At 61.5% G+C, this 25060-nt stretch overlaps 1 protein-coding gene across 3 annotated transcripts in view; it reads left to right on the forward strand.

Annotated features, from left to right (window-relative positions):
- The window catches only part of Col5a1 (collagen type V alpha 1 chain), a 119597-nt gene that overhangs the window by 84377 nt on the left and 10160 nt on the right, over positions 1-25060 (forward strand). For all 3 annotated transcript variants that reach the window (XR_002817924.1, XM_004640415.2, XM_023700506.1), the window contains exons 33-63: positions 2884-2928; positions 3036-3089; positions 3821-3865; positions 4199-4252; positions 5225-5278; positions 7505-7558; positions 8186-8293; positions 9445-9534; positions 9628-9681; positions 10389-10496; positions 12324-12431; positions 13173-13226; positions 13462-13515; positions 13604-13711; positions 14459-14512; positions 14608-14715; positions 15704-15757; positions 16215-16322; positions 16583-16636; positions 16901-16954; positions 18010-18063; positions 18544-18597; positions 18971-19078; positions 19166-19219; positions 19309-19362; positions 19813-19920; positions 20781-20834; positions 21212-21247; positions 22356-22409; positions 23124-23379; positions 24499-24611. Coding sequence is in view for 2 of the 3 variants with exons in the window: in XM_004640415.2 (XP_004640472.1) it covers positions 2884-2928; positions 3036-3089; positions 3821-3865; positions 4199-4252; positions 5225-5278; positions 7505-7558; positions 8186-8293; positions 9445-9534; positions 9628-9681; positions 10389-10496; positions 12324-12431; positions 13173-13226; positions 13462-13515; positions 13604-13711; positions 14459-14512; positions 14608-14715; positions 15704-15757; positions 16215-16322; positions 16583-16636; positions 16901-16954; positions 18010-18063; positions 18544-18597; positions 18971-19078; positions 19166-19219; positions 19309-19362; positions 19813-19920; positions 20781-20834; positions 21212-21247; positions 22356-22409; positions 23124-23379; positions 24499-24611 (2367 nt within the window). In the remaining variant the exon portion in view is untranslated. The remainder of the gene's footprint in view (positions 1-2883; positions 2929-3035; positions 3090-3820; positions 3866-4198; positions 4253-5224; positions 5279-7504; positions 7559-8185; positions 8294-9444; positions 9535-9627; positions 9682-10388; positions 10497-12323; positions 12432-13172; positions 13227-13461; positions 13516-13603; positions 13712-14458; positions 14513-14607; positions 14716-15703; positions 15758-16214; positions 16323-16582; positions 16637-16900; positions 16955-18009; positions 18064-18543; positions 18598-18970; positions 19079-19165; positions 19220-19308; positions 19363-19812; positions 19921-20780; positions 20835-21211; positions 21248-22355; positions 22410-23123; positions 23380-24498; positions 24612-25060) is intronic.

Genomic DNA, 25060 nt, shown 5'->3' on the forward strand with positions numbered 1-25060 from the left:
TCTCTCTCTCCCTCCCTCCCTCTTTCTCCCCTCCCTCCCTCCCTTCCATCTTCCATCTCCTCTGCTGGTCCATGTATCTGTGTATCTTTTATTATCTGTCCAGCTAGCGCTGTCAGTCCATCATCTGTCCTCTGTTTTCTGCCTATCAGTTGTCTATTTGCCATTATCTATCAATCATCTATTTACCTATCTATTTTCTCTCTGCCTCTTTTATTCTTCCTGCTTGAGAAGCCCTGGCTGGTGTCTTCGGGAAGAGGCTGTCCTCTGGGAGACCCCCAGGAGCCTCAGTAGGAGATGGCCTGAGGCCTTGTAAGTGTGGGGAACGCTGATGTGGCAGGACATGGCAGTCCATGCAGGGACCAGCCGCGCTGCGTCACGGAAGGCTGTGACCTTCGGCAGTGGGGCACGAGATCCAACCATGGTTTGAACATGGACCAGGGTCTGGGCTCTGGGCACCCGTGGCTCCCGTCCTGTGCTCCTGGTGGGCTTCGCAGACCCTGGCCCCTCACATTGGGCATAGCCCAGGAGCGTGGACAGATGACCCGGCCCTGTTGCCCATCGTCCAGGGCATCAGCGTCTTAGTCACCAGACAAAATCCAGAGTCCACGTTACACCAAGAACTGCCAGGCTCCAAAGCCTGCACCAGCACAGGAGCCCCAAGGTGGTATCTCACCACCCGGCCCTGCTCAGGGACATCTCGTCCCCTGCTCAGACTTCAGGCAAAAGGACAGGGCTGTGTGGCTTCTCCAAGCACGCGCTGGCACATTTACTCCTGTGAGCTGGGCCACCTCTTCACCTTGTCACAGTCTGCACAGCTTGTCTGGCCGCAACCAGGATGCCTCGTCACCCAGGGAGTCACGCCAAAAGGTCACGTGCACAAGGACGTCCCTGGTGCTGGGCTGTACCGTGTCAAGTTTGAAGAACCAGGGAAAACGTGGGTGCTCTCAGGCCTGAGAGTCGGGGTGGCCCCCGGTGCTCACAGAAGGCAGGAAGCCGACCACCCTCACATGTGTGTCCGCCCTCTTCTCTGGGAACTGTGGCGTCCTCTCGGTGACCCATCCTGGGTCTCCTGGCTGTGAATGGCCTCCTCTGGCCCGGGCTTCACTTGCCCAAAGGCCCTTCCTTCCCATGGAGTCAGGTATTTCTCCAGGCCTCAGAAGAGGCTGTGCTTTCCGGCTGTGGGGCCCTGGCGGCCAAAGCACCTGTGTGAGAGGGGGGCGCCAGAGAACGGCGCTCAGGGACCACGGGTGCAGGGTGCTAGACCCCGCCGATCCTGGACAGTGTACAGGTGCCGGAGTTGCACCCCGAAGGCTGGGCGCCTCCTGGAGGTGAGAAAGGGTGGAGGTGAGGGAGGCATGAAGTGGAGGAGCGGGAGAGTCCCCTGTGTGCGCTGGGAGGGGGCGGAGGCCCGCAGGACAGGCTTCCCAGAGGTGCTGCACGGAGCAGGAGAAGGGGACACAAGGGCTGTCACTTTGGCTCCCTGGTCAGCTGGCTCCTCCAGGTGCTGGGGTGCTCAACAGGATCAGCGGCAAATGTGCTCGCCACCTGAGCACCTCCGCTGTCCCCCGAGCTCTGGCTGCTGCTGAACTGGCAGCTGGCTTCTGCCACCGTGAGGGCTAGACCTTCAAACCATGGGAGCGCTGCTGCGCCACTGGGCTGGCTGTAGCCCACGAGGCAGGCCTGAAAGGTGATCTGCTGGAGCTGCCCGGGACTGGGGCTCCCCCTCGGCACGCCATGCCCAGGGAGGGGGAGCCCTTAGCCATTCTTTCCTGGCTAGGCCAGGGGGACAGGCGCTCATGGGCTGCTGTGAAGGGGCGTGAGCACTTCCTGCAGAGAAACTTCGTGACCAGGATGGATTGTCCACCGGAAGCTGTGAAGCACAGCCCCCCTGAGGGCGGGATGGGGGCTGGAACAGCATTCGTCCCGTGCAGGCTGCGGATGTTCCCTGATCTTCACGTGCAAATATCAGCTCGAGGCCAGAGGCTATGGCCACTGAAGGAAAGCACGGGCACCGGAACGCACCGCGTAGAGAGCAGCGTGACCGGCTCTCAGTATGAATGGCCTTAGTGAGTGCACCCTGAAACGGGAGACTGGAGAGTGTTCTGATCCTGGCAGTGGATGAATGAACGCTGAGGAGAAGACGCCCCTCCCGTGGCCCTTGGCTGACGGGCCCGCTGGGACTCTGCCACTGGATCCAGGATGAAGCCCAGGGCCCCCTGCCGTGAAGTGCTGGCCGGGCTCCGTGTCCTTCCCGTCCTGGAGGTGGACCGAATTTTCCAGCCGTCTTGTCTGTGCTTCAAAAAACAAAAACAACGCATCGAATGCATTTGCTTTCTGTGGTTTGGAAGAGGCAAAGCGGTCTTGGAAACAGGAGTCTGATTTCCACACGAGGAGCCAGTGACTCCCGGATATATGATGTATGTGTTAAATTGCAAGTTTGCCCGTCCACGGAGCCTGCTGAAAATTTAATGGCTAATATTCTTAACAGTAGCAGAAGTAAATTATGTATGAAAGGAGTTGACTTTCTTCTCTTTTCTTGCAATAATGGTTTTTCCTCCTGCTGAGAGAGAGGCTGGGGAAGGAGAGAGAGGGGGAAGGGATAAGGGAAGGAGGCGGATGAGCTTTGTAGGTTGGAGACCAGGTAGGTAGGGGGTGTCATTGCTCCCATGGGAGGAAGCTGGGCTTCAGCGGGGCCATGTGGGGCACCGGGCCTGTAGGGTGTGCGGCCCGGTGAGGGGCTGTGCTGTGCCCTGCCACACACACCTTGGCCCTATTTCCACCCAGGTGGGCCTTGGGCAGAACTCTCCCTGGGCTTGGGCAGAATCTCCCTGCCCAGGGAGGGCAGGCTCCTCTCAGGGCTGACCCCCTCTCCTCTGCTTCTAGGGGACACCTGGAAAGCCCGGCCCACGGGGACAGCGAGGCCCAACGGTAACTCCTGGGGCCTGGGGGCCATCCTGGAGGGCAGGGCGTGTGGGGCGGGATGGGTGGCTCTGGAGCCAGCCCCAGAGCTGACCTCCTTCTCTCCATCTGTGCAGGGGCCAAGGGGTGAGAGAGGCCCACGGGGCATCACGGGGAAGCCTGGTCCCAAGGTACGTTTCTTGGTCCGTCTGCAGTGACCATGTGAACGTGACTATCGCCCCTGCGGAGACCGGGTGCACCCAAGGGTGCTCTGTGGCCTTTGCACTTGAAAAAGGAAGGTTTCCTTCTCAACCAGTGAAGGAACCCGCTTCTCCAGCAGCTTCTAGAGAGCTGGAGGAGCTGGAGAGGTGGCAGGGAGTGGCAGGACGTCCCTACAGCAGGGACTCACGGGCCCAGGCCAGACCACCCTGTTCTGCCAGCAGAGACCTTTACTGGGGTGACCTCTGTGGCTTCCCATCCAGCCTGCAAGGCCCAGGACCCCACTGCCCCCATCTGTCCCATCAGAATTGCACGTGCCCCAAGAGATGGACCTCTGGCTGGCTGAGGGCAGAGCGGGCTGCAGGAAAGTCTCCCCACTGAGCCCCAGGTGCCTCCTGCTTGGCTCACCATCCCAGCGACCCAGTGTACCCCACATGTGGGTTTATGGGGGAACAGAAACCTGGGCAGCTAGCAGCATCTGTTGTCCATCAGCTGGAGAATGTTCTGGAAATGTCAGGGCCCTGCCTGTGTCAGCTGGGTCAGCTGTGGTACGGAGCACAGGTGAACTCAGGGGCTACTGGCCACCCCACTCTGATGTGTGCTTTCCTGAGGACAGATGGGCTCGAGGAGGGTGTGCACAGGGACGGGTCAGGACGGACAGGCCTCATAAGAGCCGCAGCAAGCTTTTCTCTCTCTTCCCAAGGGAAACTCTGGAGGTGATGGCCCAGCTGGCCCTCCCGGTGAGCGGGTAAGCGGCCTGCCCAGAACCCTGGGACATCTTTTGGAGTCTAGTGACCCTGCCCCTGAAGTGTGACCTTCACGGGGCTGGAGATGTTGGCCCTGCCCTCTGAGCCTGGTCTCAGGGTGCTGGAGGCTGCTGAGACACAGGAAGAGGATGCTCCATCTGCCTGCCCTGAGAGCCCGAGGCGTGCATCTGCGACTGGCCTCTCAGCACGCTGGCTGGCCCCTCATTGCTCAGGGAGGGTTATGGGCTGGAATCACAGGGTGCTTGTGGGTTCAGTGAGTGCCGGGCTGCTGGGGGGAGGCCCCCTGTCTCACGCTAGCCATCCTCTGTCCTCAGGGACCCAACGGACCCCAAGGACCCACGGGCTTCCCTGGACCAAAGGGTCCCCCAGTAAGTACCGCCTTCTCCCGCGGCTAGCTGCCTTGTCCCAGGATGTGATGTTTCCCCAGTGCCTGGTCTTTCTCTGAGGACCTCTGGTAGGTAGGAGGCTCAGCAAGACCCTGGCTGGACAGCAAGAGAGTGGCAGCCCACGGCTGTGTCCACTTGCTTGGACCTCCAGAGCCACCTTACAGGCCCCTCTTTCGTTCAAACCCTTACAGTGTTCCAGTCCAGCCTGCATCCAGGTCCCAGGGCTGCCATAAGAAATAGTCACAAACGCAGCAGCTTAGCCTGTCTTCTGTCCTAGTCCTGGGGGCCCAACTGTCAGCCGACTACTTCTCCCGGCGGCCTCTGCTCCGGCCTCTCGCCTCCCAAGGCCTGAGCTCCCTGCCGCTCCCGGGCCCATCCATCGGTCCAGCCTCCACCTCCTCTCTGTCTCCCTGTGTCCCCAGCTGTCTCTGTGTAAGGACCCAGTCACTGACTTGGCCCTTGTGGCTGTAACTGGTCCCGCAGACAAAGGCCCAAAGGAGGGCCCTGTCCTAGGTTCTGGAGGTTAGGACTTCAGCATAGCTTTCTGGGGACTTGGCTCATCTTGTAGCAGGTACAACCTAGTTCTTCAGAGCACCGCCAACAGAAAGGCACCTGCTGCCAGCCGGGGATGTGGGCCACAGCCCGCTGGACCTTGGCGTGCTGGTCGGCCGCATCTCCCTGCCTCTGCTTCCTCCTGGGGGAAGCACATGTTAACGGTGTCCTGTGGGGTGGCTGAAGAATGACAGGCAGGTATCAGTGACAACACCTGGGTTGACGTCTGTAAGGTCCTGCCCTCCATTGTTGCTGTCACCATTACTGTGTTTGGCCGAGAAAATCGCAGGGCACACGCCCCTGAGGGAGTGCTGAATTCTGTCGGCGAGTGTGATGACAGGTCCTACCTCAGCAGGTGCCTTTCCTGACTATAACGTCTCTCTCCTTCGGTCCTTTCCTCAGGGTCCCCCAGGCAAGGACGGGCTCCCTGGACACCCTGGACAGCGAGGCGAGACTGTGAGTACCCTGGGTGCCGGGCCACGTGTCCTGGCCTCTACCTTCCCTACAGGTGGGAGTGTCACGACTGTCCGGCGTGGCCTGGGGTGTCCTCTTGGTTTGGACAGACCAGCTGCAGGGCCCTGGCACATCTGTGGGCTCCAAGCAGCAGCTGACTTGCTGTTGGTCTTAGCAACTTTAGTCAGACTTGATGTGTGAACCACGGGGACACCAACCAAGTGTCATCAGCTGCCTAAACTTTGTGCATACGGCCGGGCTAGAGCTTCGGCCGCCTCAGCTGGGAAAGTACCGTGCACAGTCTACATTTGTAGCTGTACCATTCAGTTAATTTAGGCTATAAAATTTCAAGAGAAGGATGGTGGGCCCTGTGCCATGTTCACCTGGTGGTCCCAGGCTTGGGGCTGATGGTTGGGACAGGGAGGGTGCCCCGATGCCTTCCAGTAGTAAGGACGAAAGGTGCCCAGTGTACTGAAATTTGGCCTTTCTGTAGGCCCCAGCTGTGCATGTGCTGTCGTCTCGGCAGGCAGAGGGTGGCCTTCAGCCGAGCCTCGCTTTAGAAACGGCGTAGCAGGCTGCCGTGACAGTGGGTCCCACCACCTCCTGTTGGCAGTGAAAGCATTAATTAGGAACGTGATCATTCCCTGCCCCCCACCAGCCCCTCTTTGGGGGTTTTCGCGCTTCCCAGAAGTCCTGTCTCGGGCACCAAGTGGTCCTGGTCACACGCCAGTCTTAGGGGCCCCAGGCTTGGGACAGGCAAAGCCGCGCGGTGCCAGGTGATTTCTTTGTCACCCAGCTGTGGTTGTGCTCCGTGTGTGCCTGCTTTTCCAGCATAAAGGGCAGTTTGCACGGAGTTCTGTGTTTCCCACAGGGCAGAGCGGCAGCCATGCAGGGATGGTAGAAAGGTCCTTTGTCTCTGCGGCCAGCTGGAAGGCCTGGGGAGGCCTCCCCCAGCCCGGGCTGGTCCTGCGCGAACGGGGCTTTGAATGTCGTAGCTGATGATACGATCTCGCTGCCTGCTTTAGAAAAATCCTTCCTGTCTCCCTTTGGCGGCGCGTGCTGAGGCCTCTTTTAATTATGTCTCTGCCAGGGCTCTGCACAGCCCACACCGGCTGACAAATGGAGATTGCAGGGCTCCATTGTTTATAGAGAAAAATTAAAACATTTCTTCCAGGCTTTGCCCATTTTTCTCTCCTACCTTCCCAAGGAGACAAGATAGGAGGTTTTACAGACTGTGTGCTTTTTGCCTGCTGTCTCAGTCTGAAAAGAGGCTGCTAAAATAATTAGGCCGCGCTGGGGACGGTGCCGTTTCTGATGGCTTGTGCTGTGCTGACCACCTCCTTGGATGCGCGTGGGACCGTGCTTTTCCCTCGGTGTTAACTTAATCTTTATTTAAACAAAAACACAAGTGTGCATTCCTTTTCCTGAGTGTGAGCCTGTGACCCACCCCGCAGCAAGGAGCTGAAGGCAGGCTCTGTCTCAGGAGTCACGGACCGTCCCTGAGTCACTGTGGGCCAGATGGCCAGGCCTCTGCCGCCTCCGTGGTTAGCGCTGACGTTCGCACGACGTCCCCGGGCTTTGCAGCTTCCATGTGGCAGCACCACGGCCTCTGCCTCTCTCTCTGCCCTCGCTTCTGGGTGGGCAGGCCCAGGCTTCCAAGAACACCATGCCACGCGTGGCCGGTGTGGCCCAGTGTGTGCAGCCGAGCTCAGCCCAAAGAACAGAGCCTTCCTGGGCTCCACAGAGCGCCCACCTGCCGGGCCACACTCGTGCAGAGGGGATGCTCTACTTGCAGCTCGTTAAAAATAATACCTGTGGGCCGCCGGCTGTGGGAGCCAGGGTTGGCGCCTGCCTGTCCTAAATGCAGGGAAGAGCAGGTTGGCGGCGCTCCTGTGGTGCGTGAGAGGTGGCCGTGCCCAAATCAGAGCCCCCACAAAGTCATTACCGAGCACAGCCCGGAGGGGGCTCCCACGTCCCCTTGGGCACAAGCATGCCATGACCTGAGCCAGCTTGTGTGCACAGGAACTCAGTGTGGAACACCCGCGTCTGGCTCCGTGACTTCCATGCAGTTAATACAGGGAGGAAGAAACGCGTGTGCACTTGATGCCGGGCGTCTCTGATGACTCCCACAGCACCGCCGTTCAGGGCCAGGGCGGGGAAGGGCCCGGGCCTTCCGAGGAGGGCATCAAGGCGGCTTTTGCAACCGCAGTCTGCTGTCTCTCTTCACAGGGCTTCCAAGGCAAGACCGGCCCCCCAGGACCCCCAGGTGTGGTTGGCCCTCAGGTGAGACCTGGCGCCCAAGGTTCTGGGGTGCGGGAGGGTATGTAGGGCTTGGGCCGGTGTTCCCTGGTTCTGAGGGAGGAGAAGCCGTGGCAGTGGGCGGAAAGGGTGTACCTTTAGTGGGCTGAGCACCAGCTATGTGGGATCACGCTGAGCGAACAGTGAGTGCTCCGGGGCTGCAGCTTCCCTGGGGCAGGGGCCAGCTGTGACAGCTCGCCCTTCCTACAGTGTCTGGGGTGGCGAAGTCCACCGTTTCTTGCCAGCACTCTGTGCCGCCCATGCCAGTCCTGGAGGATCAGTGGTCAGGGGGAAGAGTAGCTTCTGCCCAGGCTGGGGGGCAGGGCACCCGAGCAGCAACAATCTGCTTGCCAGCACAGGACTGAGGGACAGCAGGCTCCTGGCCTGCAGTGACTGTCTCCACACAGCTGATGTGGCATGGGGCTGGCGGCGGGCATGATGGTGTCCACCCAGCTGGCTTTGGCAGGAAGGAGCAGGCTTGTAGAGACGGAGGTGTGGTGGCCCATGGTGGCACCATGCTTGGGGGCTCGGGTATCCTCAGACGCAGGACACAGCCCCTCCTTTGCAGACCACTAGAAAATGACCAGCGGCAAATGCTGATTTTCTCCCCAGGGTCCTACGGGAGAAACGGGCCCGATGGGCGAGCGCGGCCACCCTGGGCCTCCCGGCCCTCCTGGTGAACAGGGGCTCCCAGGCGTTGCCGGCAAAGAAGGGACCAAGGTGAGTGGCAGCATCCGTGTCAGGCTGCCCTTCCCTAAGGAGTCCTTTGGGACCCCTGCTTTCTCCTGCTCCTCGTCTCAGGCTCATCTTGCCATGAATTCAGCTTCATCTTTGCTCCATTGGAGCCAGGGCTGGAGCCGACCTGGGCGGGGACGGCGTGTAGCCATACGACCTTTGTGGGGAGCTCTGTCCCCGGCCACAGCCGTGCTTGGTACCTGCAAGACAAGTCTGGTAGAAGGCACTGCTTTCAGACTCCCCCACCAGGACGGGCTTACAGCATATTTCAGCAGTGGAAACAAATGGGTTTCTCCCCTCCTGTTGGTGCTGCGCTCACGGCCCTGGTTTCAGAGCCTCTGCGGGGAGCCCCGGGCCGAGGGTGGGCGTCTCGCCCGCCTCTGTGTTTGTGCAGCTGCAGATCAGCAGCCTTCCCGGGTCTGGCTCGCCAGCCTTTGAGCCTTTCAGATGCTGGCCATGCCCAGGAGCAACTTAGAAAGTGGTAAAGCTGAGAAATAGGGAACCACGCACACAGTGACCAAATGCATCCAAGTGTGTGTGTGTATAAACCTATCTATCCAAGACACTGAGCTCACAGAGTTGGGAAAAGGTGCTGAGGGTCCTTAAGACCCTGTCCTCTTAGAAGGGCCCCGGGGAACGTCCTGGAATGTACTGCGGCTTGAAGGTACCTCAGGAAGAGCACAGCCCTAAGAGTGCCTCTCTTCGGCCAGGGTGGTTTGCGGTCCGAAGAAACAGTGGCTTCAAGTTCAGACCCTTCAGGAAGTGCTTTTGGCCACATGCTGGCCGCAGGGTTCTCCAGCTGCTCAGAGCTGTGCTTCAGTGACCACCCCCCGTATTCAGGAAAGGCAGAAGTAGCCCCAGTGCCTGCTGAGCCCAGGGCAGCCCTGTAGAATTTGAGGGGCCCGAGTCTGTACCCTAGATTTGTGCAGAACCAGCCCAATGGGTACAGTGTGCACCAGGCCCTGTGCTCCATCCCCAGCACCAAAAATAAATAAATAAGTAGCCAAACAAAACCCAAAGCCATGAGTCCCTCTGACCGCCGAGGGGCGGGGGAGCCCTGTCCAGCACCCAGAAGCCGGGGAGGTCTGTGGTGTGTGGTGCTTGGTGGGCAACTGCATGTCTCTGCTCCATTCTAGGGTGACCCAGGCCCAGTTGGCCTCCCTGGGAAGGACGGACCCCCAGGCTTACGTGGCTTCCCTGGGGACCGAGGGCTCCCTGGTCCGGTGGTAAGTGAGGATCCAGGTGTGGGGCAGCGGGCGTCAGTGCATGACCCGAAGCTCTGCCCCTGGCGCCCTCAACCACCTCTCCCTACTCTGCAGGGAGCCCTTGGGCTGAAAGGTAACGAAGGCCCCCCCGGCCCCCCAGGCCCCGCGGTGAGTCCAAGCCTTCTGCTTCATTCCTTCTAAAACCCACTCTGCTATAAGACAGGGGTCCCCAAGAGCTAGAAGGGCACATGCAGGGGACAAGGCAGAGCAGGGCTGCAGGCGGTGTCCCCTGAGCCAGTGGCAGAGATGTGGAGGGTTCCGGAGCCCACATACATGGGAGAGCAGGTGGCAGGTGGAGTAAAGGGGTGGCACAATCTCACATGCTGGGCCCCCTCCCTGGGGAGCAAGGATGCCCCCAGGGTGGCACAGACCTCATGGGCTCTGAGGTGTGTCCCCTAAATCACTGGCCTCTTTCCTTGGCGAGTTGCGGGTCACATGAGAGATGGCAGGGAAGCCGGATGTGACCCCACAGTAGGCTGGGTGTCCCTAGCTGTGGTGCCCATGCCCAGGGACAAGGCCTCCTCCAGGAAGTCTGCTCTGCCAGGGAGCATAGTGGGCAGACCCCAAGCAGAAGGTGGGTGCCAGGCCCTGGGGGGAGAGCACTAGACAGGCAGGTAAGGAGGCTCTGTTCCCAGCACTGGGTGGGGTGGGATGGGGTTCTGTGAGGAGGGAATGCCAGAGCCTGAGTACTGGACCACAGGCGTAGGGAGCCAGCCGTGGGGAGGGCTGTGGCGGGGGGAGGGGGTGGGTGTAACTGGTGCAGCACTGCGGGCAGAGAGCCGAGAATCAGAACACTTTCTTGCCCCCGCATCCAGGGATCTCCGGGGGAGAGAGGTCCTGCTGGTGCGGCTGGACCCATCGGCATCCCTGGGCGCCCTGGGCCGCAGGGACCACCAGGGCCGGCTGGAGAGAAAGGGGCTCCGGTGAGTGCGGTGTCCGGGTCCCCTTGGTGTGTGGCAGGCATTTCCGGAGCTCTGACCGGCCAACCCCAGGCCAGGCGATGGCTGAGGGTCCCGGCACGGGCCCAACCTGCCACACCTGCACAGTGGGTCCCAGCCCACCTGATGGCGCCTGGCCCCTGAGTGTAGATGGGCTGGGTCTATGTGACCACTGTCCCCACAGCCCCTCACACTGGTCCTTCAGGGCCTAGGTGATGCTCCTAATAAGGCGGTGGCCCCAGCCTGTGATGTGGGGCCAGGCACTGGGAGGCAGGGAGACACGGTCTGGGAGCTGCCTCCTCCCGAGCCGGGGCACCTCTGCGCTGAGGCCTGGTGGGAGGAGGCCCAGCCACGCAGCCACCTGGCCGACACCCGGGTCTCCATGAGTCCCCACATGCACTCCTTCCTCCCGGGTGTGCCCGTAGCAGCTGTAGGCGGGCACTTGCTGGCCGCCTGTTGAGGGTGGTGCCACTTCCTGCACGTTGGGTGCTCAGTGGCTCACTGGTGAAAAGACAGCTGGCTCCTGTCCCAAGCATAGGTCCCCGTGTGGGGACATCCCTACCACTGAGAACCCCTTCCCTCGCTCTGGCCATTCCAGGGGCCTGCGACCATTTGTAGCGAGGCTCCCGGGCAGTATTCACCGGGTTCTGGGGCTGGGAACCCAGAGCCCTCCAGCGCTCGGGACATGAGGAAATGCCGAGCTTGGCTGGCATCTGTTTGGGTCCTCATTTCAAGCCATTAAGTATTTAAGCAGGAATATGCAAGAGCTGCGCTCTTGGGAGCAGCTGCAGGACGCAGCAGGTCAGGAGCAGCCAGGGCCGCCTGGCACACCTGGCCCGAGCGCTGCGTAGGGCGGAAGCTGCGCTGGCGGTTCCTGGTGTCCACAGGGTGGATGTTTGCACAAACACGAGCGAATTAGGCAGGCAGAGAGGGTGAGCAGGCTGGTGGCGCCTGACCCCACGTGGCCACCTCTAGAGGAAGGGCTGAGTTCATCTCCATCCCTGTCCCCTCCCCGCTGCTCGTCCCTCGTCCTTCGCGTGTGAGAGGAAGGGGTGCCTGGCTGGCGCGCATCCCTCACGGGTGACGGTGTGGCTGGTAAAGCTGAGTGAGGGAGGACCTGAGGAAGGGGTGATGGGGGTCATGAGGTGGTGAGGAGTCGTGCAGATGGCGGACAGGAGGGGCTCAGGTGTGCATGTGCACGCTGAGTGTGTGTTCTGCTCTTGTGCTTGGGTGTGCATTGTCTGTGTACCTGTCTGCATATCGGTGCCTGTTCACGTACATGGGTGTGAGGCTTGTGCTTAGGCTGTTCCTGTGTGTGCAGGTGTGTGTGTGTGTGTGGAAGGGACACACGTGAGAATGCATGTACAGACAAGCATCCGGGTGCATGCCTCTGTGTGTGTATGTGTATGTGTATGCATGTGTGTGTATACATAGATGTGTGTGTTTGTACAGACAGGGTGTTTACAGAACGTTGTGGTAAAGCAGCTGGAGCCCAGGCCAGCCCGGTCACTCTGCGGGGCCCCACGTCTCTTGCTCAGGTGGCCCCCACATAGTGGGCTGAATTGGGGTCCTGGCTCTGGTGTTTGCTGGCTGTGGCTGTTTCCCCCCACCTGACAAGCAGCCCTTGCTGATGCATGTGGGTTAATCGCAGTGGTGCACCAGCCTCTCACAGCACAGGGCTGGGCAGAGCCGGCCCTCGGTGTCCCCTGCTGGTGCCCAGCTTCGTGCCCACAGCCCTCTCAGAGGGCTGCTAGCAGTAGGATGTTCCTGCAACAAAGCCTTAGTTGACCAGGGCTCTTTTGTGCTCTCCAGGGCGAGAAAGGCCCACAAGGCCCGGCTGGCCGAGACGGGCTCCAGGGTCCTGTGGGGCTTCCAGGCCCTGCTGGCCCTGTGGGGCCCCCTGGTGAAGACGGAGATAAGGTAAGGAGGCCGTAGCACTGGCGGGAGCCTTACACAGCAGGACACACCCGGCCCAGGGAGTTGGGTCGCAGGGGACCCTGCCACACTGCAGCCCTGGTGCTCAGCAGCCCGGAAAGAAACAGCAACGAACCAGATCTCTGGCCTGCTCGAGGGAGCACGGAAACCACGCTGCTGCCGGTGGTCTTGGTGATGCCCAGGACTGGTGCTGTGAGCTGCCAGGGAAGAGAGCAGTCCCCCTGCTCCTTTCTCAGTATTCCAGACTCTGCATCTGCGGAGCTGGGTTTGATGAGGTTTTACTCAATAGCTATCCTTAAACATCCTCCCTAGAATTACCACGGCTCTGTTACGTGAGGAGCGCACTTTATAATCCGAAGCACTTACTGCCGAGCTTGCGTTTTGGACTCCATTTAATGAAGACAGCAAGACTTAGCTCTCGGGCTTAACTGTCCCCGATGACAACTCTGTGGTGTCCGTTCTGACTGAGTCACCTCTCCGGTGGGGGGACAGAACGTCCACCTTGTCATGCCAGTGGACGTTCTGTACGGCATCAGATCTGTACCTCAGGCTTTCCAGCCCCTGTATCTGAAAGGAAATCAAATAAATGGATGGAAACATTTCTTCTTGGGGAGGTCGTAGTGCTCTAAAGGCTGGCTGTTAGTGTCCATGGAAAAGTAGCCGTGGAGAATACCAAGTACTCAAGGTCGCCGAGTGCCTAACAGTGTCCTTCTCCTCTGCCCCCAGGGAGAGATCGGGGAGCCCGGACAGAAAGGAAGCAAGGGGGACAAAGGCGAGCAGGTACGGGCTGTGCAGGGGAGCGGGTGGCTGCGAGGCTCAGGCCGGTGCTCTGTGGTCAGCCAGGCAGGAAGTCCCCTCCCTGCTGGGCCGACTCAGTGTCTTCCTGGGGGGGCAGGAGTCACACATTTGGGGACTGACCTCAGGTGGGTCACCCCTGCCCTGAGCCATCACCACTCGGGGACTCCACCGCATCTGTGACCCGGCAAGCAGCCTGAGTCTCTGTTCGTTCCTGCAGGGTCCCCCCGGGCCCACGGGTCCTCAAGGCCCCATTGGACAGCCAGGCCCCTCCGTGAGTATCTCTGTCCGGTGGCCCCAGCAAGACCCAAGCCCCCCGCCCCAAGCTGCTGCTGGGCCTCAGCTCAGTTCTGTCCCCACAGGGTGCAGACGGGGAGCCAGGCCCCCGTGGACAGCAGGGCCTCTTTGGACAGAAGGGAGACGAAGGCTCGAGAGGTTTCCCTGGGCCGCCAGGGCCCGTGGGGCTCCAGGTAACCGCAGGCTGTTCCTGGGTGGGGTCTGCTGCAGAGGCCCCCTTGCTTGGCTGGGTCACCTACACCTGCCTCTCAAGAGTGGGGACGCAGGCTGGGTGACAGGAAGTGGAAGTGGCACTGCTCTCAGGGGTCCAGACCCACCCGGGGGTCTCCACGCGCCTCCTAGAAATGGGAGGCTTGGCTTTGAGGAAAGGAAGCAGGCATCCGCTCCTAAGCGCACCACCTAGGAACCGGGCTGCTGTGCCGTGCGCTTGCCGGCCATTGAACGCACGCGCTCACGCAGTGTGTAGGTGATCGAGTGCGGCGCTTGAAAATCCACATCTCATCATATCCCAGACAGAAGCTTTGTGCCGGCCTTTCCCGTCATGTTACGAGGCCTTGGATGCCATTAGATATTCTCGGGACCCACGGCTGTTTATGTTGGAAGACGCAATTTTTAGTTACTGTGCAGCGTTTCGGCGTATGGTGGAGACATAACTTAACCAGACGTCTCCAGGCTGCTGGCTCATTAGGTTTATTGTTTTATGGGGCACTGCCATAAGCCCTGTTGTCCATAAATCTCGCATTCTTCTCTAATTATGTCCTCCAGCTAATTCTGAGCCTAGCATTGTGGTGTGGCATGTTCCCAAGCTAGGGCAGACTTGAGTGGGGAAGCTTATTAGGACGTCCACGGCATCTTGGAGGTGGAGGTGGCCATCAGTGTGGATTTCCCTGCGCAGCACCTAACCCTACTCCTGTTTGCAGGGCCTGCCCGGACCTGCGGGTGAAAAGGGCGAGACAGGAGACGTGGGCCAGATGGTAAGTGTGGCCAGGCCACAAGACCCAGCCGTGGCTGCCCATTTATGCACTGGGAGGATAGGCCTCTCCCCAGGGCTCATGGCCTCTCCTCCTAGGGCCCGCCCGGTCCCCCTGGCCCCCGAGGACCATCCGGAGCTCCAGGTGCTGACGGGCCTCAAGGGCCTCCTGGTGGAATTGGGAATCCTGGCGCCGTGGGTGAGAAGGTGAGGTGTCCACCGTGATGTGGCCACACTGTGATGTGGCTGATGCGCACGCGTGTGTGTGTGTGTGTGTATGTGTGTGTGTGTGTGTGTGTGTCTAAGCACAGCCCTGGGTAAAACTTGTGTGCCCACGTGTACATGCATGTGCGTGCCTGGGCCTGTGTGCACAGTGTGCACCCGTGTGCACTCCTGTGCTCACGCATGGGTGGACATACAAGGGCAAATTCCACCCGTGTGTTTTGCCACTGAGGAGTCGGTATCCCTGTACTGGGATCGCGTCTCTGGCTGCCCAGCAGGACGGCCTTCAGCAGGACGCCCTATCCCAGATGAGCCTTGGGGTCCCTGCCGCCTCCTGGAGGGGCCGCGGCTCAGCAGTCTCCGAGGTTATAGCCCTTGGGCCCTGGAGGCCACTAAGGGTGCCTGACAGGCCTGCGGCCGAGCACAGGTGTGTGTGCACGCGCGTGTGTACCAGGAGTGGTGTGGAGTGCTCACATTCAGGCCCAGAGTGCAGCTGTGGAGGGAAGGAGGACACATTTGGGCCTTCGGTTCCCTGCCCATGCCAGGCTCTGACGCTGACAGAGCTGCCCAGGCACACGTGTGGAACTGGGGGGCAGCCCCGAGGGCGGGGCCTCAGCCTGGCACCCCTCCCGGCAGCCTGGCACCCTTCATTCATTGCCCCCTCCTGAGGGCACCATGCAACTCCCCTGCCTGTAATCCGAGCCCCTTCTCCAAGTTTGTCAGACCCCCCCCCTCCTGCACGTGTCCCTTCCCCAGTGTCCCTTGCCACCTGGCACCCCTACCTGTGCCCTTGCCTGGCCCCTTCCTTGTGGCACTACCCTGATGTCTGTGGTCTTATCCAGAGACAGAGATGACCTGCAGCCTCGGGTCCCTGGTGCCTGAAGGCAGCAGATTGGTTTGGGCAGTGCTGACAGCTGCAGCAGCTATCCCTGTCCCTGGGTGACCCCTGGTGACAATAGCCTTGTCTTCCCAGGGGGAGCCCGGCGAAGCTGGCGAGCCTGGCCTTCCAGGAGAAGGGGGCCCTCTGGTGAGTGTGTGGGCTGCGTGGGTGGGCTGGGTCCCCACAGGGCACTGATGTGGCTGTCACTGGCTCACCCACACCTCTGCACACTTCGGTGACTTGGAATACTCTAAGCCTGCAGTGCAGACTGAGGCCACAGAAGTGTGGCCTGAGGAGGGCATGTGGCGGGGGTCTGTGTGTGCTTGCACACACACAGCTTCTCAGGGCTGAGCATGTGTGAGGTGACGCGTGCTGCCCGGTGCAGAGTGGAGCCTGGCCGTTCAGGCCCCAGCCAGCCAGGGGCTCCTGGCCCGGAAGCTTGCACGTGGCAGGCACCTGCAGGAAGGTAGAGCGGTGGCCTCCCTGGCCCTCGCTGTCCCCGTGGGCTCAGCCGGTGCCGGGCAGGGGCTGTCCCCAGCGAGGCCCCCTTAGGTGAGTGTGTGGGAGCTCAAAGGTCTGACCTTGCCTCTTCCCTCCCCTCCAGGGACCTAAAGGAGAAAGAGGAGAGAAGGGAGAGGCCGGCCCCTCGGGAGCTGCCGGACCCCCTGGACCCAAAGGCCCTCCGGGAGATGACGGCCCCAAAGGCAGTCCTGTGAGCAATGCCACAGACAGTGGGGCGGCATGGGGCCCCTGCTCCCCGGGCCACTCCTGCCAGGTGGCGGCTGTGCAGTCCCCTGGGCATGGGCTGGCAGTGCTTTCCTAGGCCCTGGGGGTTCCCACAGCTGGGGGGCCCTGGTGTCGGGGCTGTCCTAGCCTGAAGCCAGGTAGTAGCAGGGTCCTGGGCAGTGCTGGCCCGGGCAGGGGTGCGGCCAGCTGCTCACAGCCCAGCCTGCCCCTCTTCCTGTTTTCCAGGGCCCAGTAGGTTTTCCTGGTGATCCTGGCCCCCCTGGAGAGCCCGGCCCTGCGGTAGGTACTCGAGACGGGTACTGTGCCGGCCCGCAGCCCCGGCTTTCTGTTCCGGACCCCATCTCTTCTTCCCTTCCTGCTGATTCCTTCTGGTTGTGCTCTTGTCTGGGCGCAGAGCTTACTCCACCATGTACCCCATGTCTGGGCCGAGTGCCTGCACCCAGACACATCATCTTCAGGGAGGGCCTGGGGATGTGCGGGGGCTGGGCTGGGTGTAGGGTTCTGTCTGGGAGGCAGGCAGCAACTTGTTTTGTCTCCTCCCAGGGTCAAGACGGTCCCCCTGGTGACAAAGGAGATGATGGTGAACCTGGACAGACGGTGAGTCCACGTGGCCCCCTCCCTGGGGTTCGCAGCCGGCCTGGTTCCCTCACAAGGTGACTCCTGCCTGTGACGGGGCCTCGTGAGAGCCCTGAGGGCTGATGAAAGCTGCGGACAGGAGGAGGAAAGGAGGCGTGTCCAGTGCTGGCCGTGGCTCTGCACGTGGCTCTTGTGTGTCAGGACCAGCCCATGTGGCTACCTGGTGGGCCTCAGCCCCTGCCTCAGGGTGGAGAGCGTGGCACACCCTGCATCTTCCGCTCAGCGTGGGCACCGACCCATCCCATGGGGCCCAGGGCAGTGTTCTGCTTGGGGGCAGCCCCTGCCTTGGCATCCCCCCGCCCCACACCCAGGTTGCAGGGAGCTGCTGACTGCACCTGTCTTGGTCTTTCTCTTATTGCTGTAATGAAAAGCTGCAGGCAGCGTGAGTGACAGACGGGAGTTTTCATGACCCACGTCCATGGGGCCAGGAAGCCCAAGGCTGAGGGGCTGCAGTGTGGCAGAAGGCGAGGGAGGAAGGTGACCCGCGCCCCCCACAGTAACGGCCTTGCTCAACGCCTGAGGCAGAACTTGCGGGTCCTAAGCCCCTTACAAAGCCCCACCCTTCGTCCCTGTGGATGGCAGCCTGAATGCTGGGGGGGGATTCAGACCCGAGCAGGGCTCCCAGGCCACGAGCCCCGTGCCCGACCCAGAATGCACCTGGGTACCTGCTTTGGGGCTGGGGTCGCTGGTGGCCATTCCTGGCTCCCACCGCCCAGCCTGCACCCTCAGTGTGGCACCAGCTCTCACCCCAAAGTCACTGGCAATGCTAAGGACAGCTCCCCAGTGGGGTCCTGGGGGTAGGGACGGAGACAGTCCTTGTGTGGGGGACAAGGGCTCTGCCCTGCTTGGGTGGCATCCAGATTCCTGGCTAGGCCACTGCGGGGCACAGTGTGACGGCTTCGGGAGCCCACGCACAGCTGGCCAGGACACCCAGAGGGAGGCCATGTGAGCCTGCGCCTCCCAGGAGGGCTCCTCCGCCTGCAGACCCCTTGCTGACTGTCCTTTCTCCGTACCAGGGATCTCCCGGCCCCACTGGAGAGCCTGGTCCATCCGGACCACCGGGAAAGCGGGTGAGTTGGCCGAGAGCGCCCATGACAAAGCCCCCTGCCCCCAGCTGGCCCTGGGCACCTTCCACATCTGAGGAAGGAGCCGCTGTGTGGGCTGGGCGCTCCCCGGCCTCCTGCCTTGGCTCCAGTGCCAGGCCTGTGGGCCCCACACTGTCAGATCCATCCGGAGTAAAGCAACCACTGAGCAAAGACTCTCCTCTCCCTGGCCAGACTCTCGTAGTCAGAAGGAGGGTCACTGGCTGGAGTTGCCCGAAGGGAACACTAGGGGCCCAGCCAGAAGGGGCAGCTCTCGGGGCGGCCAGCATGTGCCCATGCTGCGCAGAGCCTGGCTGGTGGCCTGGTCCTGGGACTCAGGGCCTGCAAGGCCTTTATCCACGTTGGCTGTTCCCCGAGGCCTCTTGCCCCACACCCCAGCCGCACCCCGCCTTTGCCCCACCACTCCCGGTCCCCTAAGCTCATCATCTGGCTTCATCTTTGTTCCAGGGCCCCCCAGGCCCCGCAGGCCCTGAAGGCAGACAAGGAGAGAAGGGAGCCAAGGTGAGCGCCTCGTGCCCAGCCCGCGGCTGTGTGTGGACCTCAGGAGGGCGAGGGCAGGAGTAGCGGGCAGAGGGGCTGCCCTGATCCTGGCCAGGGGTTGGAGGGGGGTGGTCTGGGAAGCCGGGCCCCATCAGTGCAGCCGGCGAGGCCAAAGGTGCAGGATTCCGGGACCTCGAGACTTCCGACGTGAGGCCTCGGGCCCGTGCTGCCGTGTGCACTGGGCATGCCCCTGGCCGTCAGCAGCCTGGCGGTGGTTGGCCTGCTCAGCAAGATAAGATTTGTGGGTGCAGCATTGGCCTCTGGGGCATCCCATCAGGAGTCCTGCCTGGGCCAGGTGCCCTGAACCCCCAAGCATGTGGTCCACCCTCCACAGGGAGAAGCTGGCTTGGAAGGCCCTCCTGGGAAGACTGGCCCCATTGGCCCGCAGGGGTCCCCAGGGAAGCCTGGCCCCGACGGCCTGCGCGGGATCCCTGGCCCTGTGGTAAGGGGGTTCAGGCGGGCCTGGGAGGGGCGGAGGACCGGGGGCAGGGCTTGGTATGGTCTCTCACAGAGGATCTTGGTGTTTCAGGGAGAACAGGGTCTCCCCGGATCCCCAGGCCCGGATGGACCACCCGGCCCCATGGTGAGTGATGTCCCTGGGACTTCAGGAGGGGCAGGTGGCACCAGGAAGCCCTGGGACTCTGGTATTGACCCCTCTGTCTCCTCGTGCAGGGTCCCCCAGGACTGCCCGGGCTCAAAGGAGATTCTGGACCCAAAGGTGAAAAGGTAAGTGCGGCCCTTGGCCTTTGTCCCACGCTCCGAGAGCTGTTGATCTGCAGCCTGAAGGACTCAGGGCACCTGGAACTGCCCACTGGGCACAAGGTCCCAGCGAGGGCCGTGGGGACTCCAGAGTGGTCCTTGCTTTGGACCCAGGGCCACATCCCGCGCTGGTGCACTGAGCTCTGTGACAGCAAGGTCCTGGATTTTATTACTTGGTGTGGATTTTTTCCTGCTTCCATTGATTCCTTTACAAACATTGGGTGAACTGGGCAGCCATGCCCGGAGGAGGCTGCGAAGCGCCGCTGTTCTCCAAGCTGGGGACCCTCGGCGCTCCGTGGCCTCTCGCCCCTCTCTGAGGCTTCCTTGGTGAAGGCAGGAAGGGCGGTCATCGCTGTGCTGGCCTGCTGCTGCCCCTTCCACCCGGCTCCGAGCCCTCACTCCTGCCTGTTCCAACAGGGACACCCTGGCCTGATTGGGCTCATTGGCCCACCTGGAGAGCAGGGAGAAAAGGGTGACCGAGGCCTGCCGGGGCCCCAGGGCTCGTCTGGCCCGAAAGGAGAACAGGTATTTGAGCTGAAGCCGCCCAGAGAGCATCTCTCCCACCACAGCACCCAGGAGGACCCTGGGGCCCAGGGGGACTTGGGCTGGCCCAGGTGCTGTCCCGGCCCTGCACCCTGCGTGCAGGCAGATGCCCCTTTGCCCTGGGCCCTCAGATCTGTCCAGATCTGTCCCCGTGCCCCCGCAGACCAGAGCCTGAGCTCTAGCTCGCTGCTCAGAAGTCTCGGGCAGCTGGCAGCCACGCTCACCTGTGTGCCTCACGGCAGAGCAGCGGCTCTGTGCCCTGCACCCCGAGGTCGAGGCCCTGCAGACTCTGCACTTCCCCAAGACTGCGTGGCTGCTGGGGGTTGGCAGCCTCATCCTGCAGCTTCCTGCTGCTGGAACAGGAGGGCAGGGCCGAGGGAGGGAACCAGGGCCTGGAAGGGGAGACACCCGTGTGACACTATGCTCCCCTGGGTGGGGCGAGGGTGCTCATCCCACTGTGCCAGTGTGCCCTTCCAGAGTACCCTGGGCCTGAAGGAGATGGACTAGGGTAGAGCAGGAGCCACGGAAGCCCTGGGGCTGGGGGTGCGTGGTACTCGTGGCCCTGGCTGCACTCCTGAACCCAGGTGGCTCTGTGCCTTGTGGCTCAGTGAATTAGACAGCAGGTTCCCCACTGCCCAAAGGAAAGCCCTCCGTGTACACCTGGCCCCTCCCATGTCCAGCTCCACTGTCATCTGGGCCACGTTGCTGGTAGAAGACTCTAGGCTGGAGGGTCACCGGATTTGTGAAGTGACCAACGCCCTGGGCCCTGGGCCTGTCCCCAAGTGAGGCTGAGCTGCCAGTCTTCGTAATCTGGCTCATCTCTGCTCTGTGCTCCTTTGCAGGGCATCACTGGTCCTTCCGGCCCGCTCGGCCCCCCGGGACCCCCAGGCCTGCCGGTGTGTATCTGGGAAGGTGGGGTGGGGTGGCACGAGAGTCACAGCTGAGACCCACAGGAAGGGCCTGGGTTGGTTTGGGCTCCAGGTCATAGAAATGAGGAAGAGGATTGGGGGCCTTGGTTGGGGGAGGCTGGAGAGGTCTGTGAGACGCTGTGGGGGCACTTGAGCAGGGTCGGCGCCTCCCAGCACCCAAGCCTGGGCCGTGCTTATGTTTGGGACCCGGTGTTCCAAGGCGGAGGCTCCACGCACCACAGCTGGTCAGCCTCAGGCCCACACGGCCCCAGGAGGCCCCTGTCAGTGGGGGACTCGGACCACACTAAGGAACCTGGGCAGGGTGGGGCTCTGCCGACTAACCCTCTTCTCTCTGCTCCCTGCAGGGTCCGCCAGGTCCTAAAGGTGCTAAAGGCTCCTCGGTAAGTGTCCCTGACCGGAGGGGTGGGTAGAACAGCGTCGCCTGGGACACACCAGCCCGCCCCGAGAGCAGGAGTCCCGCCTGGTTCCTCCTGTCTCTCTCTCTCTCTCTCTCTCTCTCTCTCTCTCTCTCTCTCTCTCTTATTCTGTGATGCATTGTTGATGGTCTTTATTTTTAATATTACATACTTTTTTGAAAAACAAAAATGCTAGTGTTCCACTTGCTGGATTTAAAAATTATTTTAACCATACAGATTTATGGGGAGGGCGGTAACTTGATTTGCATCTAGAATGAGTAACGGTCTAAGGAGGTAGTAAGCATTTCTGTGTCCTTCAGTGGTTCTTTGTTTTTTACATTTTTTATTAACATGCAGTGCTTGTACGCAGTGGGGGGCCCAGGGCTGTGTTTCAGGACCCGGGTGTGGTGTCTCCTGCCAACTCCGGGTCACTGACACTTGCCTCCGGCTCCCACTACTTCGTGTCGGTCCTTCCTCACTTCTGGCTGTCTGAGCGAGCAGCGGGTGGCTCAGGGCCGCACGCTGTGGACTCGGGGCTTGCTGCTGTCTGGCTGCTGCGGCTCCCGTCATCCAGGCCCCCCTTCCTCCTCCTGCCCTGCCTGGCCTCTGGTGACCAGGGCCTGCCGCACATCCCCACGTTACCCGGCATCCTTCCTTCCTGTTACCCAGCATCCTTCTGTTCCACCCAGCTCCGCGCAAGGCCGGGCAGCGCTCTGCTGTGTGTGCTCGGCCCGGGGAGCCCCGCTCTCTTCACCCGCGTGCCCGTTGGCGGGAATCTTTGCCAGTTCCATATCTGAACCACTGGCATAGCGGGAGAAGAGCTAATGAAGCTGAGCGCCTCTTCTTACATCTGTTCGTCTTTGAACTTCTTTTGAGAAGCGTCTCCTATGCTGCCCCTGTCACTCGGAGTGGGCTGTGCTGCAGCTCCCTGCACTAGACGGTGCCATCTCTCGGTACCCCCAGCCCTCTAGGAGGGAAGAGGCGTGCCACACCCCTGCCCCATCGGAGCGGGCTCCAGGCCCATTCTGGAGCCCAGGGGCACTGACAGCACCTCTCGTCCCATGGTGACCAAGTGCTGCTTCTCTCTCCCCAGGGTCCCACCGGCCCGAAGGGTGAGGCAGGCCAGCCAGGAATCCCCGGGCCCCCAGTGAGTAGCCATGGACGCGGGGGGTGGGAGGGGAGACTCTGGGGCATGTCTGTCTGCGGGTCTCACTTGCCCGAACCGTCAGACCCGTCTGGCCTGACTGGGATGGCTGAGACACAGGAGGGGAAAATGAGTCACCTGGCCTGCTTACCCTGGCCTCACGGCAGGCCTGCCCTGGGAAGCACGGTTGGGAGGGAGAGGACGTGTGTGTGTGTGTGTGTGTGTGTGTGTGTGTGTGTGTGTCATGTACATGCACGTATGCATGCACATGTGCTTATCTGTGTATGTATACGCATACGCATGTGTGCCCGCTTATGTACTTACACGTTTGCCTGTGTATACATGTGAATGCACACTCACGTGTGTGTGTGTGTGTGCCGCGCATGCATGTGTACGTGTCAGGTGAGCAGTAGCCCAGGCCCCAGGTGCAGGGGAAGCTCTCGTGTGCTGAGGTGCAGTGAGTACCGTGCAGGACGCCCCTGTGGTCTTCCGGCCTCCGGACCCCATCCTGTGGCGGCAGGGCCTCCCAGGGGGAGCCACACCCTCCACCCAAGCACCCACTGGGTTTGGCCCCGGGGAAGCTGTGGAGTCAGAAGGGTGCTCCGGTCACCCCCGAAGCCTGGCCTTTTGTCCAGCTAAGGCTAGAGGACAGACCAGGTGCGCGGAAGGCCTGCAGCTGTGGCCTGTCCCGCCCACCACCGCCCCTCCCGCACGCAGGGCCCTCCGGGCGAGGTCATCCAGCCCCTGCCGATCCAGGCTTCTCGGACGCGGCGGAACATCGATGCCAGCCAGCTGCTGGATGATGCAGCAGGCGAGAACTACATGGACTACGCTGATGGCATGGAGGAAATCTTCGGCTCACTCAATTCACTGAAGCTGGAGATCGAGCAGATGAAGCGGCCGCTGGGCACACAGCAAAACCCCGCGCGCACCTGCAAGGACCTGCAGCTCTGCCACCCCGACTTCCCTGATGGTGAGGGCCGGGCCAGCGCATTGTGCCTGGGGCTGGGTGGGCAACACCACCTCCTCACCCCCACTGTCCTGGGGCTGGAGGGTGCACGGCTCTCAGTGACTCACGGCAGCGGCAGGTCGAGTGGTCTGCAGAGGCTGGACTCCGAGGCCAAGCAGACCTGGCCTCACTTCTCTGGACCTGCCTGGCTCACTGTCCTTGCCCTGTAGATGGGACAGGAACTGCTGTGGGGGAGGGCAGGCAGATGGGCAGGGGCTCAGTGCCCTCGGCCTGGCACTTGGCCAGCCCCACGTGGGTCGGGGTCAGGATCTGTCTCAGATACTTTTTCTAGTTGCTTGGACAAAATACCCGACACCCAAAATGAAGGAAGGAAAGGTTTATTTAGCTCACAGTTAGTGGAGGTTTCAGTCCGTACTCAGCTGGCTCCAAGGCAGAGCAGCGCGTGGCAGAGGGCAGCCGTTCATGGCAGCAAAGAGCGAAGGGAGGAGCCATGGCTGCCCCAGTGAGCGAGCCTCTTTCCCTCCCTGATATTGCATTCAGGCGGGTGCAGCACCCACACCCACATGCCAGCATTGGATCATGAATTAACCACCAACTCTAGAAGCCGCCCTGATGACTGCATGAGGCTTTGCAGGGACACCTGGACACAGACCATGACAGGATCCATATTAGATGCTTTAAATGTGGGCCGCTGGACAGGGCCACTCAGTCTGGCTGTCACAGTGCTCAGGCCAGACTCCTATGGGACAGAACTGCATTGGCTGCTGATCTGGCGCTGGGACAGAGGGCAGTCCTCTCGGTGCCGGGGGGACACCATGGGTCGGCAGACTCACCCCCAGATGCATGAGCTTCCGGAGTGCGTTCTGAGCGTCCTCTGCCTTTCTGTCCCCACCCGGCCCTGGGCCCCTAGGCAGCTGCTCCCCACAGCGGTTGTGTTTATGGGTCTGTCCGCACCCCTCACCCCTTGATGGGCCTTGAAGGCGGAGGCGAGTGCAGGGAAGGGAGCCTAGGGAAGGCCCCGATGCTCTCCACCACATGCGCTTAAATGCAAGACTGTGGTGTCCCCGTGCTCCGAGCATCCAGGCGCAGCTTTCTGATCAGCCTCCTGCCTCTGTGCTGCAGGTGAATACTGGGTGGACCCCAACCAGGGCTGCTCCCGGGACTCCTTTAAAGTCTACTGCAACTTCACAGCGGGAGGGTCGACCTGCATCTTCCCAGACAAGAAATCGGAGGGGGTGAGTACCCTTGGGGCCTTGGCTGGCCTCAACATCTCACATGCACAGTGTAACCAAAGGCGAAGGCCAGGAGCTGACCATTGCACCCGCAGGGCCTCCTCTGTGCAGAGCTTCTCTGACCAGCAGATTCGCTGGGGAGGCCTGAGAGCTGGGCCGGTTAGTGTGGGGGGTGGCCGGCTAGCGCTGCTTGCTGTCGGCACCGACCCAGGGAGGCTTCCCAGCCCTGGGCCGTGCCTTTCCTGGAGCTCAGCTGTGCTCCCAGCCTGGGGCCTGCCCAAAGCTGCGAAGGATAAAGAAGCAAGCTAGAGGCATTTCCTGAAAGCTGCCAAGGGCCTGAATTCTGGAGCAGCTTACTCCCCAGGACTTGCTTGAGGTTCCTGACTGCCCCGCGTTGTCTTCAAGCTGCTTGAGTAAAGAGCTGGGGGCAGGATTGGGGCTCTTGCTTGCAA

The sequence above is a fragment of the Octodon degus genome, unplaced genomic scaffold (assembly GCF_000260255.1).
Source record: "Octodon degus isolate 3935 unplaced genomic scaffold, OctDeg1.0 scaffold00123, whole genome shotgun sequence".
Classification (NCBI taxonomy): domain Eukaryota; kingdom Metazoa; phylum Chordata; class Mammalia; order Rodentia; family Octodontidae; genus Octodon; species Octodon degus.